Source organism: Protopterus annectens, chromosome 7.part0 (genome assembly GCF_019279795.1).
Source record: "Protopterus annectens isolate FY-2018-M chromosome 7.part0, PAN1.0, whole genome shotgun sequence".
NCBI lineage: Eukaryota > Metazoa > Chordata > Ceratodontiformes > Protopteridae > Protopterus > Protopterus annectens.
In genome coordinates this window covers 173,437,478-173,456,089 of record NC_056739.1, presented here as the reverse complement: position 1 = coordinate 173,456,089, position 18,612 = coordinate 173,437,478, and the positions used below count along the sequence as shown (strand labels likewise).

The following is an 18,612-nucleotide window of genomic DNA, read 5'->3' as shown; positions in this document are numbered from 1 at the left end:
AAACGAAAAGTTAAACGATACAAAATATTTTCAAGCAAAAATATACCGACGCTTAATACTGCATTGGTTAAATTTAGCACAAAACCGACAGCAAAACACATTATGATCTGGGCCTAGGCAAGGAATACAGTACAAATGAAAATCCTTATGAGGTATTTGCTTCCCACAAGTAATGCAATTATTAACTTTTACTGACATTGGTTAAGGAGCAAGAAAAAGTTTCCCCAACGGGGTACTTAGCTTTAGTTGAAGACTTCAGTTCTGAAACTCGAATGCGAAAATTTAAGGAGTCGGCCGACCGGCACTTATGAACTGCTTCTGCTTCGGGCACCACACGGCAAGAAAGACTGAATAAAATGGCGTCGGCTACATGTTTTATACCCCTGACGTCATGGAAGAGGAGACAGCAACCAACGCAGGACCCAAGACTTTGATATTCAGGCCGACTGAGGGCAACCTGTCAGCAGAGTACCCAAATGTAATGACTGCAACAGTGAAACACGAAGAACATCATTGACTAATTCCCAGTTGATCTGCCTACCGAATGAAATAATCTCGGGCCAGACACAAGTGATGCTTGTTGGGTGCAGCGAAGAGCCAGTCGTCCAGGTATGGAAACACCCGAATACCCTGAAGCCTCAGGTGAGCCGCTACAACTGCCATTACCTTGGTGAACACCCTAGGGGCTGTGGTGAGACCAAAGGGTAGGGCTCTGAACTGAAAATGACTGGCCTCCAGCTGGAAGCGCAGAAACCTCCTGGAGCTTCTGTGTATTTTGATGTGATTGTAAGCATCCTGGAGGTCTAACGAGCACATCCAGTCGCACTCTCTGAGATAAGGTAGAGTGGTCTGTAGGGTGGCCATCCGGAATTTTTTTGGCTACAGATAGGTTTAATGTTGACAGGTCTAGAATGGGCCTGAGGTCAGAAAGATCGGGGGGAACCTGTTCGATGGCTCGTCTGAGGAGCAGCTTTGAAACCTCTAGAGCTGCGGCCTCCCTGTGAGTGGGTGGAACATCCGGGAGGTGTTCTGTAATATTTGGAAGGGCAACAAATGGAATTGAGTAACCTCTAGATATTATCTGTAAAACCCAACGATCTGTCATAATGGACTCCCATGCCGCTGGGTGTAAGGACAACCGGCCCCCGACTGCCTCCAAAGTACGACAGTCGGGCAACCCCTCAGGGCTGCTGACCAGGTCTATCAGAAAAAGGTTCCCTAGACCCAAAATTCCTGGGACCCCCTCTACCTCTGGGTCGGTGTCGATCCTGTCCCCCTCTGCCTCTGGGGGAATAGTTGTCCCGAGAATCCCGGGAAAACAGATTTTCGGAACCACATCTTCTTCTACCCTCTGCTTCCTAGAGAAGGACAGCTGAGGGTTAGATAAGCGAACTCAGACGGCAGACAAAGTCTTACAGTCCTTTTCGCTCTGGACAAGTTTGTCACGTACTGTCTTCACAAAAAGGGAAGAACCATCGTAGGGAGCGTTGATAAACGAGTCCTTGAAAGGGTCCACGAACTGACGCAACTTGAGCCAGGCATGATGCCTCATGGCTATACCTGTCCCAGCCGCCCTAGCTGCTCCTTCCATGGCATGGGAAAAGAGTCGCATCGACGTGTTTGAGACTGACTTCAGAGTAGACATTTTCACCGAAAAACAACCGTCTGTCCTGCGGCGATAAAGACTCTGGGGTGCGACTCAGCGAATTCCGAAGCAAGGTCTCGCTGAAGCCGAATCACATGTGCCAAATAATTCAGCGCACGGATATAAAAGGTCACTGAGGAATAGGCATGCTTCCCAAACCTATCCACCGATCTGGACTCCTTGTCTGGAGGGTGGAATGAGGAACTCTCCTGTGCTAGTTCCTTCTTTGTGGCCGCTGCAACCAACATAGCATCAACTGGGGCTCCTTTCGACCAAGGTTGTCTGTCGGAAGGGAGAGATAAAACCTTGTCAGGGCGTTTGGGGACGGGCTCTACGGTGTCAGGCTCCTTCCATGCCCTCGTGGTGATGAGGTCCACCAAGGGGTCCACTGGTGGGGACACCCAGGAAGTAGATGGGCCTGTGCCAAAGGCCTCCACGAACACTGACTCACCCCCAGAAGGTTTTGGGGCTGACCAACCTCCCCTCTGGCGGAGGATCTCCATAATTTCTCCGAAGGAGACGTCCTCGGAAGGTGACCTGGGGGAACCTTCTCCATCTAAGTCAGTGTCTGTAATGAGGGACTCGGGGGGGGGGGGGGGGGGATCCGAAAAGGTCAGAACCGAAGACTCCATCCCCTCGGGTCTGACTCCCAGTCCACAGCTCCGAGAGTCACTCGGATCCGAGGAACTCAAGGTAACAGCCAGAATCGAGGGTGGAGGAACCATCGGCGCCGAGCTACCAGCTCCAAAAAACCTCGGATCCAAGAGCCCCGAAGCACAGATCGGGGAAGGAGAGATGGGGTGGAAAAGAGGCATGGAGGTCCCCCCTCCAGAGGGAGAGGGGTCTGGCAAGACTCCCATCTGAATTTGGGTCTGAATGCATCTCCGCATCATCCTGTCCATGTCCGATAGGCTCCGAGTCGACCTCGAAGAGGCCACCGACTCTGATCTGGCTGGTCTGCACAATGGGGAAGAAGGCCTCGGGTCCGAATGTTCCAATGGCTCCGGTGAGAAACGAGGAGACCAGAGCCGTGGAGAAACAGGCCTCATGGTCTTAGAAGGGGGACTGAGAAAGAGCTCCCTATCAGGGGATCTCTTACGATGTCTGTCCTTCCTCTTCTCCCTATCCTCTCTGCGCCTTTCTTTATCTTTCTCTTTTTCTTGGTCAGCCACGCTGACTGAAGATTTGTCTTTAGAAGACCCATCACCAGAAGAAGAGGGAGGTTGAGTCCCTGTCTGGGTGAAAGGTGGAACACTAGAGACTGAGGCCGAGGCAGATTCCAAAATGGCAGCAGGGAGAAGGCCTTTGGCTTGGCCTTGCGATCCCCAAGGGCCCTCGGATTAAAACCAGAACAGATAACATATTGAGTGGACAAATGTTCCACTCCCAAGCAAATTACACACAGTTTGACCATCAGCCGGGGAGAGCTTATGGCCATACTCTGTACATTTTTTGAAAATGGGCTTTGGCTGATCTGCCATAGTCCTGCACCCAAAACTACAAACACTACCTACCAGAAAAAACATACACAACCCAGGTAGGGGAAGGGCAGACCTGCCTACTATCTACAAAACTTTTTTTTTTTTTTTAAACACAGATGAACAAGCGAGACACTAAACAAGGGGAGGAAGGGAAAAATTTCACTCAAACACACCTTAGACACCAGAAAAAAATACCACTTACTATCCTGGATCTCAGAGCAAAGGAGACCACGATGCAAAATACTGGCGCGGCAAACGAGATCGGAGGGAAGATAGGAGAAGGTAGGGCATTACTGGTAAGGGGAGGAGCTCGGAGCAGATGCTAGAAAAAAAGTTGCCGGCTCGGATCCGTATACCCACACATTGCAGATAAAATGAAGTTAACTACTTCAGATTAGCTGAAGCATACATCTTGACAGAGAAAAAAGAAAGACCACCCTGAAGCAAATCAGCCAGGTATTCCAGGATCAGAGGAAGGGTAGGCTGAGAAGAAGATTCCCCTCTAGCCTGCATCCAAACAGAGAATCTTTCCCATTTGCCAGCATAAGACTTCCTAGTGCTAGGCCTCCTGGCTTCCTCCAGCACGTCAACCACCTTGCTGGGACAGGGAAGAATAGGATGGAGTCATACAACGAGCCAAGCTGCCGAATGGAGAGACTGAAGATGAGGATGTAGAATGCTTCCCCCCCTCCTGAACCAAAAGATCTGGCCTCAGCGGAAGATGCCAAGGAGGAAATAGAGAGAGACTGCAAAGCAGTGGATATCAATGCTGCCTGGGCCAGTCTGGAGCTATGAGAATAGTCCATGGTCGTTAGTCCCTGATCTTCAATAATACTCTGAGAAGAGGAGGAGGGAAGGCATAAGCTGACAGCAACATCCAAAGGAAGGACAGGGCATCCACTCTCCAGGCCCTGCTGTGATGCTGTCTGGTGCAAAAAAAGGGGAACAAGATGGTTGTCTGGAAAGAAGAGATCCACTTGAAGAGTGCCCCAACGTTGAATGATGCTGTAAAGAAAACTGCTCTGTTCAGCTGCCACTCGTGAGGATCCAGGGTCTGTCTGCTCAACTGGTCTGCCAAAACACTGCATCTTCCTGGAAGAAACAAAGCTAGGAGCTGTAGCCTCAAGGATGCTGCTATGGACCAAAGACTCTTGCACAGGAGATAAGAATGAGTCCCTCCCTACTTGTTGATGTACCACATGACTATGGTGTTGTCTGTCCTGACAAGAAGGGCCCCTGGAGAAAGAAGATGCTTGAAAGCTAGTAAAGCCTGCTGGACTGCCATCAACTCCTTTAGATGTATGTGCAGGTGCATCTGCTGGGCAGTCCAACTTCCCCGTATGCATCTGCCATGCAGGTGAGCTCCCCAGGGTGTAGTCCGATGCGTCTGTGGTAAGAACCTGAGTGGCCGGTGGTGGGCGAGAAGGCATGCCTTTGTTCTGTAGACAGGCTGTTGCCCACCAAAGAAACTATCCGCAGACATGGAAACATCGAGGTCCTGTGTGTGTTGACACAGAGTGTTCTTGAGGTACCACTGCAATTTCCACATGCAGTATTGCATATGAATCATGAGAATGCAAGAGGCCATGAATCCCAGAGCTTGCAGGTTATTTCCTTGCAGGGAGCTGGGACAAGCTTATCAAATCCTTGAAGTAAGTCAAAAGAGTTGTCTGCTTCTCCTGGGTGAGATGTATCATCTGGGCGGTTGTGTTCAGACCCACTCCCAGGAATGTATTCTCTTTGGAAGGTATCATTTTCGATTTTTCCACGTTGAGAGTGCAACCCAGGGAAGAGAAGAGCCTTTACAAATTCTAGATCCTTTAGCAGTTGTTCCTGAGAATTTGCTTGAATTAGACAGTCATCCAAGTACAGATAAATCTGAAATTTTCTTTTGCCTGCAAAAAGCAATGACTGGAGCCAGGTACTTTGACTTATCTCCTGTTCCCAGAGTTTTCACAAAGGGCAACGCAGAGAATTGATAATGTTGCTTGCCCACCCTAAAACAAAGGTATTGCCTGCAACTTTCCCCGATAGGGATGTGCAGGTGCAGATAAGCTTCTTTGAGATCCAATGTTACTAGCCAGGAATCCTTTTCTAACATTGGCAGTAACTGATGCACAGTGAGCATTTTAACTTTGGAATTATCAAGAAAATGTTCAGGATGGATAGCTCTAGGATAGGACGCCAGGTGCCTTCTTTTTTTGGAACCAGGAAAAGTCTGGAATAGAATCCCTGGCCTACCTGCTGAGCAGGAACTGATTCTATTGCTCCCAGATGTAAGACAAAATTTGCTTTTCTACTTCTGCCCTTGGTTTGGAGGAGCGCCCGGGAATCCTTTGGGAACTGGAAAGGTGTGGAAAGAAAACTTGTGCCCTAGGGATACAGTTCTGAGTACCCATTTATCGTCCGTGATGGTGGCCCAAACATTTGCAAAAGTACAGTTTTGTACCTACTATAAATGTAGATGTCCGATAGGAATGCATCTGCAGTCCTTACAAATGGGTTGTCCTGTCGTCAGGCAGCCCTTCGGTCGGCCGGATTCCAAAGTCTGGGTCTGGCCTCGGCTGGTGTCGCACTTCACCCGACGTCATAGCTGCAGTTATTCGGGTATAAAGGCATCAGCCGACGCCATTTTCCTCAGTGTTTCTTGCCCCAGATGCCAGGTGCCCTCTTGGAAGGCTAAATTTGGATAAATGCCAATGATTCCAAATAGTAGAGAGCAAACACAAAAAATAAGCATGTATGTACATATATACAAACAAATACACCATAATAGATTCCCCAGCTAGTTATAAGATGGGCAAATACCCTAGGAGCACCACAGAGGGAAGGCGGGTAATCCTGACTGCAGATGCATTCCTATCGGACATCTACATTTATGGTAGGTACAAAACTGTACTATGTCCTTCAAGGATGCATCTGCAGTCCTTACAAATGGGTAGAATACCATAGCCAAACTGGGGAGGTGGACAAATAAAGTTATGGTGTAGTTAGGATCCCTTGCAAAACAGCAGTGGCAAAGCCTGCTCGGGATCTAGAGTATAAAGGTAAATTATAATGCTTGGCAAATGTATGCACGGAGCTCCAAGTAGCAGCTTCTAAAATGTCCTTGGTAGCCACTCCTCGTAAGAAGGCTGTGGTAGTGGCTGTTGCCCTTGTAGAGTGAGGCCTGATGTTCTCTGGAGTTTTCTTTCCATGGTAGGAGTAACAAAATCTAATGCAATTTCCTATCCACTTGGAGATTGTCTGTTTTGAAATTGCTTTTCCTTCCCTTCCTGTTGCATACGCTACCAGTAGCTGGTCAGTTTTTCTATTGCCCTTGGTCCTGTCCAGGTAATAGCGTAATTGTCTATGTACATCCAAGGTATGTAGCAGTCTTTCTCCCCTGTTCTGTGGATTAGGGAAGAATGTAGGTAGGTGGATAGCCTGATTTAAAGAAACTCTGGAAACCACCTTAGGCATAAAGGAAGGATTTGTTCTCATGGACACTATCTTGATGGAAGATCAGGAAGGGTTGCACTGCCATTAATGCCTGAAGTTCAGATACCCTTTCTTGCTGAAGTGATTGCCAGCAGGAAAGCAGTCTTCCATGATAAGTATTGCAATTCTGCTGTTGCTGCTGGTTCGAAAGGAGGAAGTGTCAATTTTTCTAGCACAAAGTTCAAGTCTCATGCTGGTAATGGTGGCTTCCTAGGAGGCTTTACATTTTTAATTCCTCTCAGAAACTGTCTAAGCAGAGGATGTGAGAAGACAGGAGGATCCAAGTCGTATTCTGCTGAAATAGCTGATGCATGAATCTTGATGGAGGAATAGGACAGGCCTGTGTGGAAGAGCTCTGCCAAGTATTCCAGAATGTTGGCTATGTTTACCAGTGACACATCATCTCCTTTTTCAGTACTCCAAATGAGATATCTTTTCCATTTTGCTGAATAATTTTTTCTTGTTGAGGGTCTGCGAGCCTCAAGGATAATGTCTTTAACCCTTTGGGATAAATTTGGGTTAATTGGTCTTGTGCAATGTTCCAGGCAGTCAGCTGCAGAGTTTTCAGGTTTGGATGCAGATTGTTGTAGTTGTTCTGTGTTAACAGCAAGGGAACCAGGGTAGTGGCCATATTTGTTCCCGAGACATGCTCCTCAGTAATGGGTACCAATGTTGCCTTGGCCAGTCTGGAGCTATCAGAATGATCCTTGGACGGTCCTCTTTGATCTTCAATAGCACTTTGTGCATCAAAGGAAGTGGTGGAAATGCATATGCTGTCAGGTTTTTCCAACTGAAGGATAAGGAGTCCACCTTCCAAGCAAGTGGGTGGTACGTCCTTGTGCAGAATTTCTTTAGTTGGTGATTGCGTGGGGATGCAAATAAGTCTATTTCTGGGAGTCCCCATTTTCTTGTAATGGTTTTGAAGATGTCCGGATGCAGCATCCATTCGTGGGCATCCGTGGTAGTCCTGCTTAAAATGTCTGCTAGGATGTTTTCTTTTCCTGGTACAAAAATTGCTTTTAACTGTATGTTGTAGCTCAGGGCCACATTCCAGAGATCCAGTGCCATCCGGCAAAGAGGATACGAGTGTGTGCCTCCCTGTTTGTTGATGTACCACATAACTGTGGTGTTGTCTGTCCTTATCATCAATAGACCTTGCTGAAGGAATGGCCTGAATGCCTGAATTGCCAGTTTTACTGCCAGCATTTCCTTTAGATTTATGTGTAGGTGCAGCTGGTTTTGAGACCATAAGCCTTGTATGCACTTGTCCAGCATGTGTGCCCCCCAGCCGAGGTCTGAGGCGTCTGTCGTGATGGTTTGGCTTGGTTGAGCACTGCGAAAAGGCAATCCTGTGTTTGATTGACAAGCCTGAGCCCACCATAGGAATTCTTGCTTCAGGCATGGAATAATGGGAATCTGGGTTTCCAAGCTGTGCTTGTGTTGAGACCATAAATTCCTTAGGTACCACTGTAGTTTTCTCATATGCAGTCTGGCATGAGGAACCAATATTATGCAGGATGCCATGAAGCCCAAGGCTTGCAGAACTTTTCTTGCTGTCAGATGGTTCTGTTTTGTCAAGGCCAAGAAGTAGAGAGGTAGCTGCTCCTGTTTTTCTACTGTTAGGAATGCCATTTGCCTTGATGTGTCCAACTCTGCACCCAAAAAGGTTATTCTCTGGGATGGTATCAGTTTTGACTTTTTTAAATTGACTGTGTATCCCAGGGCTTGTAGCAGATAAATGACCCTTTGTAAATCTTCTGCTAGCTTGCTTTCGTTGTCCGCTTGTATCAGGCAGTCGTCCAGGTATGGGTAGATTTGGATTCCCTGAAGCCTGCAATGAGCAATTACTGATGCCACGCATTTCGTGAACACTCTGGGCGCAGTAGATAAGCCAAAGGGCAATGCTGAGAATTGATAATGCTCTGATCCTGCAAGAAATCTGAGGTATCTTCTGCAGTTTGGTCGTATGGGGACGTGCAGGTATGCCTCCTTGAGATCTAGAGTCACCAGCCAAGACTCCTTGCCCAGCATGGGAAGAAGCTGCTGTAAGGTCAGCATTTTGAATTTTGGAACAATGAGGAATGTGTTTAAAGCGGACAAGTCGAGAATAGGTCTCCATTTGCCTTCTTTTCTTGGTACCAGGAAGAGTCTGGAGTAAAATCCCTTCCCTTGCTCCACAGATGGTACCTTTTCTACAGCTCTCATCCTTAATAATTGGGATATTTGTTTTAGTGCTTCTGTCTTTTGATTTGGAGGTAGGTTTGGCATTCCTCTCTTCCCTGGTAGAGTATGGAAGTGAAACCTGTAACCTTGGTCTATTATCTGTAAAATCCACTTGTCTTTTGTGATGTAATGCCAGTTTGTCGTAAATAAGGTTAGCTTCCCGCCTAAGGGTGCTTGCAGTTGTTCCCTGGTAGGCGGTGCCAGAGCCAAGTCACTGTGATTGACCAGTAGTTGTGGTGGTGGCTGTGTCTGTGCCTCACTGGTTGTTGCCCTGCCACTGACTTCCTCTGTAAGCACCCCTGGATTGGCTTCTGCCTCTTGAACGCCTATTCCTGCCTCTCTGAGTTATGGAGGAGTCTGGAAAGGACCAATTCCTGGAGGGCCAATTCCTGCTAAACCTCGGAGGTTGGACCTGTAAGAAATCTTTTACTGTTTGGACAGATTTTGCCTTCTCTTCCATCTTCTTCAGCACCTGTTGTGCAGGAGAGCCAAACAAATTGATCTTATCCATGGGAGCATCTAGTAGCTTTGATTTGACATGGTCTGGTAAGGCCTGTTCTTTTAACCATGCATGTCTTCTGATCACTGTGCCAGTCATGGCTGATCTAAAGGAAGCCTCCAGTGCATCATAGCCGCATTTTAGGGAATGGTTACTGACTTGTTGAATGATATGTACCATTTCCTGCACATATTTTTTGTCTGTTTCATCTGAGGACACTTTTTTGGTTAACTGATCTAGCAAAAATTCTTGATACTGCATCATGTGAAATTGACAGTTCAAGGCCCTAGCTGAAAGAGTAGCAGAAGTGTAAACTTTTTTACCCCATCTCTCTAAGGATCTGGATTCCCTTTCAGAGGGAGGGTTTTTGGCAGAGGTGGCTGCTACAGCCTTAGGTCCTTGGGAGATAGTCTCTGGATCTGCAAGGGGAGCCTTATACAAGTGGTAATGTGTGTCCGGGACCCTGTAGTATCTATCGGGCTTAACAGGGGCCGGAGGCAGAGAATCAGGAGCAGTGCAAGCATCATTAAATGCATCATCTACAACAGAAAGAACTGGAGGTATGGCTAAAGGCCTATGTTGTGGTAAATGCAGAAAAGTTCTAAGCCTTTTTCTGGAATCTGAAAAATCCTGGACCTGCCACTGAAATTGTTCCCTCATAGCATGCAGGGTTTCCCCAAAGGAAAATTCCTCAGGCGGAGAGGCAGAAGGAATGGACTCTTCACCATCAGAGTCTTCATAAGGGGAGTATGGGGCCTCTGGAGGGTCTGTATCATTTGAGTCATCAGAGGAATCATCTGTAGACACTGGCTCAGGGGGCTCTGCTCTAGGCCTCTTCTCTGGAGGCGGGTGAGAGGCCCTGTCTGGTTGAGGTTGGGATCCTCGGATTAAAGAAATGAGATCCTCTGCTAAACTAAGCATTTGTGAACTAGAGCTAGGCCTGTGAGAGGGGGGCTTAGCAGGCACAGATTTAGTAGTTTTAGCTGCTTTATCCCTGGCAAAGGCCTTAATGGACATGGCTGCAGGTGGCCTAGCAGCTCCACGTGCAGAGGTTGAAATATCCAAGGGAATAGTGTCTGATAATTCCTGAGAAACTGTAACAGTAGGTGGGATATCAGAAGCCGATTCCACGAGGTTAGAAGAGGCCTCGGCAGGTGGAAAGTTTTCGGCTGAAGGAGGAACCGCTTGCTCGGTTTCAGCCGAAACAGAGACACTCGCGTTATTTAACCGCGGTTTCGGCCGAAACCGCGGACCACGAGTGTCGGTCCTTTTCCTTGCGTTTTTTAGATATTTGCGAAGTCGGAGGATCCGACGGCATAATATAAGCAAAATCGGAGCCGAAAAACACCTCAGCAAACTCCGACCGATGTCTAAGCGTCTGCCGGTTAAAAGAAGCACAGGCTAGACAAGCTGCGACGTCGTGGTCTGGGCCTAGACAAGGTAAGCAGTAAGAGTGGAAATCTTTATGAGGTATTTGTTTCCCACAAGTTAAACAGTTATTCACTTTTTCTGACATCGGCTGAGGCAAGAAAGAGTCCCCAACGGGGTACTTAGCTTTTTAGAAGTCTTCAAAGTAGTTTTCGGTAGTAGTAATCTCTGGTTCTGACCGACCGGCACTTGCGAACAGCTTCTGCTTCGGGCGCCACGCGGCAAGAAAGACTGAGGAAAATGGCATCGGCTGATGCCTTTATACCCGAATAACTGCAGCTATGACGTCGGGTGAAGTGCGACACCAGCCGAGGCCAGACCCAGACTTTGGAATCCGGCCGACCGAAGGGCTGCCTGATGACAGGACAACCCATTTGTAAGGACTGCAGATGCATCCTTGGACATCAGGGCCATCCTTCCCCCTAAAGGACTCTCCGGGCAGCAAGAACAGGCAGAAGTTGGACAGAGTCATTGAGAATGTTTAGACTGAAATGCAGGATTAGAACTTCCCGCCTTGGAAGAGGAAGCCTGCCAATGCTTATACCTTTGAGGGGTAGCCCCCTGCCCCCTAAAAGATTTTTAACCTCTAGTCCTAGAACGGCTCTGTCTGCTAGTATCAGAGAACATCCGACTCTTAGAAGGGTAATTCCTGCTAAAGCAAGGAGGGTGAACTTGAAGTCTTTAACTGTCTGCATAGACTTGGCCTTGTCTTCAATCTTCTTGACTTCCTCTGCTTTGCTGCCAAAAAGGCTGTCCTTATGTAAAGGTACATCTAAAAGCTTAGCCTTAACAGGCTCTGGTAGGGGCTGCTCCTTGAGCCAAGCATGCCTTCTAACAGAGCCAGTAGCTGTAGCTCTAGAATGTCAAAGCCACAATGTAAAGAATGCTTATTTACTAGACTGGCAGTATTCAGCAAATCCTGTATATCCTTACTCTCCGCCAACTGAGGCACACCTTCTATCCTAGATTTAATAGCTTTTAAGGTGTGCTGCTGGTACTTCAGCATATGAAAAAGACAATTAGTAGACCTAATAGCAAGAGTGGCAGAGGTATAAACCTTTTTACTCCACCTACCTAGGTTCTTAGATTCCCTGTCCGAAGGAACAGGATTTTTAGTAACAGTGGCCTTAACCCCTTTAGGGTCTTGAGAAATAACCTCTGGATCAGCCAACGGATTCCTGAAAAGAAACAAATGAGAATCAGGAACTCTATAGTACCTGTCAGGTTTCCTGGGAGCAGGAGGAACCGAATTTGGAGTCAAGGAATTTTACAGAAACACATCAACCACTTCCAACACAGGAGGAATAGCCAAAGGCTTATGCGGAGGCAAATTCAAAAAACTCCCTAATCCTTTTCTTAGAAAGGGGGTAATCCTGACTTTCCCATTTAAAATGTTCCCTGAAAGTATTTAAAAGCATCACCAAAAGAGAAATCTTCTGGAGAAGAAGCAGAAGGGATGGATTCCTCTGCGTCTGAATCCTCAAAAGGAGAAAGCTTGAGAAACTTCTTCATCCAAAGAAATACTAGAAGCATCCGAACCCGAAAAGGACAAAGCCTCAGGAGAGACATCCCTACCTCTTTTTTGAAGGAGGAGGCTGTGAACCCCTAATAAGAGTCAAAAGGTCATCAGCCATTTTAACCATTTGAGAATGAGGGGAACGAGAAGAAACTGGAGCCTGCTTCTTCACAGGCTTACGAGTGGAAGATTTACCTGCAAGTCTAAAGGACTTGGGAGGCCTGGCAACCGCCGAAGTTGCAGCCGATGTCATTGGTATGAGCTTGCTGTCTGAACGAAGAACTGAGATTTCGGACACCGGAGTCAGCTTTGCAGCTCCGGATCCAGCTTAAGAGGCAACAGGTGGAAGGTCAGAAGGCAAAATGGACGCTGAAGGCCTGGGGACCTCAGAAATGGTCTCAACTGAGGCCTGCGGTTGAAAATCTGTGGGCTGCAAAGGTGCCTCACTGGCTACCGCATGATTGACGACCAACCTATCATCCGAGGACTTGACCATCTGCCTGTCGCGGTCCTTATCCTTACGCTTCTTGGGGATATCCGAAGCCTGAAGACCAGGGGACGCCATACCAACAAACTTAGGCCAAACTCAAAAATGCTTAGCTAACAGCTTAGCCCGACAACAATAGCAAGCGGATTAAAGGAAGCACAAAGATCACAATTAAGAATGTCGTGGTGAAGGCCTAAACAAATACAATAGGAATGAAAATCTCTAGGGGGAATCTGCTTTCCACAGGTAAGACAATTAACCTTTTCTGACTTTTGTTAACGCAAGAAAAAGAGGATCCCCAACGGGGTACTTAGTTGTAATTGACTTCAACTTCGTAGTCGGAAACACAAAAGGTAGACTGCCAACCGGCACTCATGCAAGAAATGCTTCTGCTTCGTGCTCCTCAGCAAGGAAGACTGAGGAAGTGACGTCGGCTGCCTCCTTTTGCATCCGACACCCTGACGTCCTTTACAACTGATGACAGCAGTAATTTTTACTTACCTTTGGTATTCTGGCTGATCGAGGGTTACCGGGAGCTGGATAACTCATTGGTTAGGACTGCAACAGTGAAACATGATGAACATCATGAAGTGTGCTTATTTACTGCACAAATGGTGTATAAAAATAAACAATGGCAGGTCAGCTGCACTGTATACATCAAATAAACTGTAGTAAAAAATGCTAATTTTCATTAGAATGCAAGTCTCTGAAAAGCAAATCTTACAAAAATATTGATATGATAAGCAGTTAAGTTGTGTCTTTTCCTGGAATATACATTTTAATAAACAGATCTTTGGGAAGAAAACTGGCAGCCTGATTTTCTTTTCACCATACATTGCTCTAGATTTTATGTTTCTGAATATGCACAACTTTGCTTACACTTTTGGTACAGACATTGTTTTTGCTGTTCTTTCAGTGACATATACTACTACATTTCTGATTAGCAAAAAGCAATTTACTGGTTACTACCCTGAACTCCTTACCGGTCAGATATAGATCAGCAGGTACTCCTCTTAGAACACTGGCACCAGACCCGGCACATATTGCAGCTACCTTTACTTGACGATCTATAAAAACATAAAAATGTCAACTGAAATGTATGCATTTTCTGATATATAACGAAATTATGCATACTCGCTGCGCCTTTGTTAACAATAGATAAAATGTAAACCAGGAGGTGCAAACAGTGACAGTCCATGGGCAAACAAAGTACCAAATTTTATTCCTAGACTTTCCAACTACAGTAAGGCATAAACAGTACAACCTCAGCATAAGACTAGACAGAAAAACTTTTGCTTCTCTGAACCACTACATATATTCTAGCTTATTATCAAAAGCTAGAGTGAAGGTAAACAGTACAGGAAATGTACTCTGGTGTCATCTTCCAGCAAGGTACACCTTTGTAATAAGATATGGTACAGAGACCGAAGAAAAAGAAAAGAAGTTACATACTCACAACGTTCCATGTGAGTTGTTCCATCTCGCCTTCATTCATCGCTGATGGGTTCAGAGCCAATCCTTGGCTCCGACACTGCTACTAGCAAGCTCAAAGTTCTCCAGTAGCTCGAGACCCCACCCCTTATCCCACAAGGCACTGCTGGAATTACCTCAGATCTTGTTTGCTGCGTACCATATAAAAGTACAATAATTATTCTGCCTAGGAATGAATACACATTGAAAAACCAGGATGAAGACCGCCTCCAGGTCAACTGCCAGCCAGGAGGGGGAAGGAGGGAGGGACGTGAGAATGAAGGTGAGATGGAACAACTCACATGGAACGTTATGGTGAGTACCCAACTTCTTTATGTAGCGTCCCTAGCACCCTGATCTTGGGGGGCTCACGGAAGTACACTCTTCAGAACCGTAGAACCAAATGAAGCCCTGTCTCTGGAGGCCTTATCCACTTTGTAATGAGTAATAAAAGTGTGAGGTTTAGACCATGTCGCTGCTGCGCAGATGTTGTCAAAAGGTAATTTGGCTTGAAAGGCTGAAGAGGTAGAAACTGCTCTGGTTGAATGAGCCTTTACCTTATTAGACAAGGGCATATTATGACAAGCATATGTGTAGGTGATACAATCCGACAGTCACTTAGGGTTGTTTTAGCAACTGGTTTACCTTTCCTGGCCTCAGAAAAAGACACAGAGCTGATCAGATTTCCTAATGTCTTTTGTTCTGTCCAAATAAAATCTAAGTTGTCTATGAACATCAAGTTTATGCAACATATATTCCAATTTGTTGGTATGATTAGAGGAACTCAATGACTAGATTAATATTAATCTCCGAACATACTTTGGGCAAAAAGGATGGATTTGTCCTGAGAGATACTCCATCAGCATGGAAGACCATACAAGGGGGCTTAATGGATAGGGCTTGGAGCTCTGACACTCTACGGGCTGAAGTGATGGCTACTAAGATAAGTTTTCCATGACAGAAACTTTAGTTCACAAGATGATACAGGCTCAAAAGGAGGAAGAATGATACGAAATAACAAAATTCAAATTCCAGGAGGAATAAGGTGTCTTCACTGGAGGCCTTATGTGAAAGGAACCTTTTAGAAAAGCCTTGGACAATTGGTGAGCCATAATATTCAAACCATCAATTCCTAGCTGGAAATTAAGATATAGCCGCTAATTGCAGTCGCACCGTAGCAGCCGCTGCTCCTTTGTTGAAGATTTTTGTCAAGAATTGCAAGATAGAAGACAATGGCGTTTGATAAGGGTCAATGTTGTGGGAAGAAGCCCAAATGGAAAATCTCTTCCACTTACTACAATACAATTTTCTAGTGGAAGGTTTATGGGAAGCCAACAAAATCGGACTAGTGTCATGGGAAAGATTAGAGCCTGGCTAAGCGGGGAATTGGAGCAGCCAAGCAGTTAGCTTCAGTGTCTGCAAGGATGGATGAAGATCCCCTGATGGATGTGTCAACAAGTCCAGAACCGGGTCCAGGATCCATGGATCTTCCAGAATGTGATGGTAGACGAACGGAAACCAAATCTGCAGAGGCCAATGAAGGGCAATAAGGATGATCGTCCGTCCCAGCGACTTTGCTTTCTGTAAGAATTTGAGTATCAGGGGAATTGGTGGAAATGCATAGAGATGACTCGGGGGCCAAATGTGGACAAGAGCATCCCTCGGGGAGTGACCTGGCGTGGGAATTAGGGCAAAATAGCTTCTGCATTTGTTGTGGATGTGACTGGCGAACAGGTCGCAGGAAGGCTGGCCCCATTTGCGGAAGATCCTGTCCGCAATCTCTTGTTTGAGGGACCATTCGTGGGGCAATAAGATTGCTCTGCTCAGTCTGTCCGCTATGACGTTGGATTTGCCCGGGATGTGTGTGGCCAACAGAAAGCGCTGGGATGACAGTGCCCACTGTCATACAGGAGGGGTTCTCGGCAAAGGGGATAAGACTTGGTCCCACCTTGTTTGTTCAGATACCAGACCACTGACATGTTATCTGTCTGTATTGTAATTGTCCCTAGAGGAAGAGAGTCCTGAAAGTATTGCAATGCTAGACGTACTGCTCTCATCTCCAGGACATTGATATGCAGATGCGATTCTTGATCTGTCCATGTGCCTCTGGCAGTCTTTCCCTGAAAAAGCCCCCCCACCCCACCCTATCAGGGAAGCGTCCGTGGTCACAGTGGCAACTGGAGGGGGGGAACATGAAAGGACGTCCTACTGTGACATGAAGAGACGTCAACCACCACTGAAGATTGAATGCAGGAATTCGTTATCAGGATCATGTGACTCATTGGAAGTTCTTGGTAAGACCATTGCGTGAATAGAAGACACTGAAGGATTCTCATATGCATCCTTGCTAACGGGAATGCTAAAATAGCTACCGCCATCAATCCTAGAACTTTCAATATCTCTGCAGTTGGTGCTCTGTTCTTTGACATCAGGGACATTATGTGTTGGCGAACAGAAATTCTTTCTGGCAGAAGGCGAAGAGTGGTGGTTGACGTGTCTAGTTCTGTCCCTATAAAAACGATATGCTGCGATGGCAACAAGACAGACTTTTTGAAGTTGACTAATGCCTGGCCGATCGCAGTGCGTCAGAGTAGCCTTTCTCGCTTGAAGAAGTTGATGCCTGGTGGTGGAGGCAAGTAGCCAATCGTCTAGATATGGAAACACCTGGAATTCTAGACTCCTCAGGTGAGCAGTGACTACTGCCATGCACTTGGTGAACACTCTGGGGGCTGTCGTGAGACCAAAGGGCAGAGCTCGGAATTGATAATGATTGGCTCCCAGCCGGAAACGCAGGTGATCTCTGGATGGTCTGGCCATCTTTATGTGGTAGTACGTATCCTTGAGATTGATCGAGCACATCCAATTGTCCTTCCCCAGAAACGGCAGTATGGACTGTAGTGTCATCATTCGGAACTTTACTCACAAATTGGTCCAGTCCCCCGTATTCAAAAAGAACCTTGAGTACGTTCTGAATCCTGTCTGGTCTGCTGGGACTGGCTGGATGACTTTCTAGCAATTGGCGTACCTCTATTGCTGCTTGTCCCATGTGACTGGGTGGAACGTACAGGATTTTTTTGGCGGGAAGAGGCTGGGTGGAGAATGGTATGAAATACCCTCTGGAAATGATCTTTCATTTGTTATATTTAGCCAGGCTTTTGGGTACTATGATAAGCGACCCCCAACTGTCTCCAGAGTAGGACAGTGGGGCCTCCCTTCAGGAGCGCTGGTAGGAATGACTAGAGAAGTGAACTCTGTCACCCTGGTGTTGTGGACCCCCTCTGCCACGAGGGCGACATCTTCCATTGAAACCCCCTCTTCTGCCTCTGGAGAGGGATTCTCCACGTGTGTATTGAAAGGCTCCCTGGGCTTTCCGGAACCACACATTTCCTCCCCTCTGACCTTTAGGAAAGGGTCGAGTGGGGGGTGGAAAAACGGATTCTGACGGCAGACAGAGTCTTTCCTTCTTGGTCACACCTGGTCAAAGTCTCGTTCACCTTTGGCCCAAACAAAGATGAGCCGTCAAATGGGGTATTAGTAAAGGAAGACTTGAAGGGTTCCGCGAAGGAACAGAGTCGCATCCAGGCATGACTATGAAGGGCGATTCCTGTACCTGCAGTTCTACTCGAACCATCAGCTGCGTATGATATGAGACGCATGGACGAGTTGACTATTGAATTGAAGGTAGAGAGCTGATTGGCAAGCCAGATACACTCAAAGCTACAGCACCCTGAAGAGCATCTCCCAACTTCTTAAAGGAGATCTCTCTGCAGTCTAGTAAAATGTGTCAAGTAGTTCAGTGATCCGAGTGAGAAAGTCGCTGAACTGAAAATGCGTTTCCCATATCTATCCATCATCCTAGATTCTCTATTAGGAGGATGGACATATGAGGAAGTCTCAGACATTTCCTTTTTGGTGGCTGCCGCCACCACTATGGCATCAACAGGGACTTCCTTGGTCAAGAAGGACTTATCCACAGGGGCTGAAATAAACTTATTAGGCCTCCAAGGAACAGGTTCCATAGATTCCAGAGACCCCCACGCCCTACGAGAGACCAGATCCATAAGCTCATCGCAGGGCGGAGATACTCAAGAGGTGGAAGGTTGAGACCCGAACACATTCAGAAGAACTGACTCATCCTCACAGTAGGGCTCCTGGACTGCCAATCACCCCCTCTGCCTAAGAATTTCAATAATCTCCGTAAAGGAGATGTCCTCAGAGGGGGATCTAGGGTACCCTTCTGATTCATCCAGGTTGGTGTCTGATGTGAGAGACTCCTGGGGGGGGGGGGTCCAAATGACTTGCATAATCTCTTCCTGGGAACCTCTGGAGAGATCTCAGAAGAGCAGGGAGCGCCCTGTGGGGCTACCTGAGGCTCAGGGTCTC

General features: G+C 46.9%; 1 protein-coding gene across 2 annotated transcripts in view; it reads right to left on the bottom strand.

The window, feature by feature from the left end:
- The window catches only part of NIF3L1 (NGG1 interacting factor 3 like 1), a 246,368-nt gene that overhangs the window by 2,580 nt on the left and 225,176 nt on the right, over window positions 1-18,612 (bottom strand). For both annotated transcript variants that reach the window (XM_044076644.1, XM_044076645.1), the window contains exon 5: window positions 13,743-13,826. In XM_044076644.1, the coding sequence (XP_043932579.1) occupies window positions 13,743-13,826 (84 nt within the window). The remainder of the gene's footprint in view (window positions 1-13,742; window positions 13,827-18,612) is intronic.